The 2,814-nt window shown below is 62.0% G+C and overlaps 1 protein-coding gene across 1 annotated transcript; it reads left to right on the top strand.

Annotated features, from left to right (window-relative positions):
• Nucleotides 1-338: 338 nt before the first annotated feature.
• Nucleotides 339-2,093, top strand: BXZ73DRAFT_55828 (uncharacterized protein; the record flags this gene model as incomplete). Its single annotated transcript, XM_048021402.1, has 3 exons — nt 339-471; nt 528-1,862; nt 1,915-2,093. 3 exons carry the CDS (start codon nt 339-341, stop codon nt 2,091-2,093), a joined length of 1,647 nt encoding a protein of 548 aa, XP_047872007.1.
• Nucleotides 2,094-2,814: the final 721 nt, after the last annotated feature.

Raw genomic sequence — 2,814 nt, 5'->3', positions numbered from 1 at the left:
GCACGTAATCGCAGCGGAAAAACAGGATTGGCCAACAGCGGGCGCCCCCCGGCCTGGCCTTCCAGCCGCTCGCCTCCAGGGCGCCATTGGTTCGGCAAGGGGAAATCGGATCGGTGTCTTGTGCGGGCGGCTCAAGGCGGCCAATGAGACGTGATTTCCGAATCGGGTTTCCCCAACCGAGATCAGATCTCTCGTCTTGAAACATCCCCCACGCGCTCCCCCGCACAAAATAAATAATAAACTAAATCCGCGCGGGGGGCGTAAGGGCAGGGTCTGTTATAAGCCCGGCAGGAGTTCGCTCCGTCCCTGCCCCGACAGACCTCCCCTCCGCCGACAGCATGGACACCGTCGACATTCCCTTCGACTCCATCTGGTGTCTCGTCTGCTCTCGTCAAATCGTGCCCAAACGCCTCCGCGTTCCCGTCGACCCTCAGCCTACCCCTGCCCCGCCCGCCTCTCCTACTGCTCTAGGTAAGCCGCCCCGCGCTTCCGACCCCCTTTCCCCCATTCTTAGTTCCGCCCTGCAGCGTCCAACGCTGCTCAGCTACATGATGTTCCGCCGCGCCTGGCTCGCGGCAAGACTGGCACCATCCATCCTCGTGCTCAGGGCCTCGTCCACGGTACCGGCCGCGTGAAGCCCAACGGCACCATCAAGCGTTCGCCGACAAAGGACACCCACGACTCGAAACCCCCTCCCCCCGCCCCCAAGTCGAACACTCCCATTCGTCACCGCACTGTCATCGACCAAACCCCCGCGCCTCTCTATTGCTCCGACGAGTGTCGCCTGGCCGACCTCCAGTCCATCCACGGCGCCATCGACATCAAGTACAACCCAGAGCGTTGCGCGTCCCCCCGTCTCCCTCCCGTCCCACCAAACTCCTACATCGACGGGCCCTCGTCGCTTGCAGACAGCGACTCGTCTAGTGGTGCGTCTCTCGAGTCGCGCTCCTCCATCGCGTCCCCCACCACCACCACCACCACCACCACCACCCCTGCCGTCCCGCGCGCGGCATCGCCCACGGGCGACCTGCACCAAGACGTCTACGCGCGCATGTCCGCCATCTACGGTTTTGCTCCCCTCCCTCCACCGCCGCCCTTCTCCAGCAGGCCAAAGAAGGCCGAGCCAGTCGTCACCCCCATGGAAGGGGGTATCATGATGGCCGCACGTCGCATTCAGGCCGCGCTTTGCCCGGAGAAGCCCCCCAAACGCTCTTCGTCGTGGGGCATCCCAGTGCACCACGACCCGACACAAGACAACAAGCCCATTCCTGGCTGGACCGACGGTTCCCAAGCGTGGCGAGAAAGCGTGTATGGCATCCCCTCGCAGCGCGCCACCCGCGCCAGTCCGGAGGAAGCCGCAATCATTGCGCAAGGCTCTTACGCCAGCCCTCACCGGTCGTCGCGCGGCGTCGTCTCGACCATGGGCGAGGGCAAGCCTGCGACCGAAGTCCGTCCTAGCGCGTCTACTTCCGCACTCCCCTCTCCTGCCCTCGACCGCTCCACGCAAGAGCTCTACCGTCAGTACTCCGCATCGTTCATGCGCCGGTCTGAGTCGCGCAATTCTGTTCCACGTGCATCCACCCTCTCCACCTCTCCCACTGGTTCAGCGCGCGAGGTGTCCATCCTGAAGCCCGGTGCCGAAGGTCTGCTACTCGTCCCTGACGTCAAGATGCGTCGCGTCAACTCGGGCATGTCGAGTACCGACGGGAGCTCAGTCGCATCGTGGGGTAGCACGATGGTCAGGAAGCGTAGCCCACTCAGTCGGCAGAACAGCGACGCCAGCGTGGACTCCGTGACCACGGAGAGTGACGAGGACGACCTTGAGGCTGCCTGCTCGTTGCCCACCTCTCGGCCATCCAATAGTGCGTACTTTGTCGCATTCGCACTACGTTTCGAGACTTACGACTCCCCTAGACCGCACTTGGAGCTATGCATCGGAGAAGTACACGTATCCGATTATGCGCGTCGCTCCCAAGAAGGTCAAGCGCATCGAGCGGCAAGTCATCGACGGTGTGGAGCAAGACGTCGAGGTCGAGATCCTTGTGGAGGAGCCCATCAAGCGTCTCTTCCTCTTCGGCGGCGCTCGCGATTAAATGCAGAGGGCCCGTGGCGGTAGGCGAAATATCGCCGTCCGCCTCTCAGGTCACCCATCCTGCGTCGTTAATACTGCACAACTTGCATACCCCCTGTCGATACCTGGATACCTCGCCGCCGCCCATACCCATCTGCATCGCATTGCCCGTCACCGTCACCACCTGCATCCTGTCTGCACCTCGCATCGCATCATCGCAAGACTGTCGCCGCTCATCGTTTGCTCTCGAAGGTCGTTTCCCCCCTGCCGTACCCGACTCCATCCTACCCTATCCGCGCCCTCATAACGACTATCCTACGGCCATCAATACTCGCTCGTCGGCCTAATCCCCCAACCGCGAACGCACAAAATGTCAAATATGCTGTGTATACTATCTGTACCACCACTGCTTCTCGGGTTCGGGTCTTGGGCGCACCCCCCGGAGTCGGGCTGCGCGCGTGCCCCGCCGCACGTCTCCGTCCCCGTCGTCGCCCCAGCCGACCACGCGGACGTGTACATTGTCGTGTATCGGTAATACGCTCGCTCACCGTCTCACTCGTGGTCGCTCCTTTGGTCTCATCGGCTCTCTCGTCTCATCCCTCTCTTTCCGGGTCCGGATTTCTCTTGGTCGGGCTGTGTACGAGTAGTTATATTATTGTCTCCTTCCGCTTCGTTGTGCATGTTATCCCTACCTCGCTTTGCTGCCGTTCTTGGTTGTTCTCGTGTACTATTATCTCATCCCA

Source organism: Epithele typhae (assembly GCF_022376455.1).
Source record: "Epithele typhae strain CBS 203.58 chromosome Unknown BXZ73scaffold_102, whole genome shotgun sequence".
Lineage (NCBI taxonomy): Eukaryota > Fungi > Basidiomycota > Agaricomycetes > Polyporales > Epitheliaceae > Epithele > Epithele typhae.
This window is presented reverse-complemented; position numbering and strand designations above follow the sequence as displayed.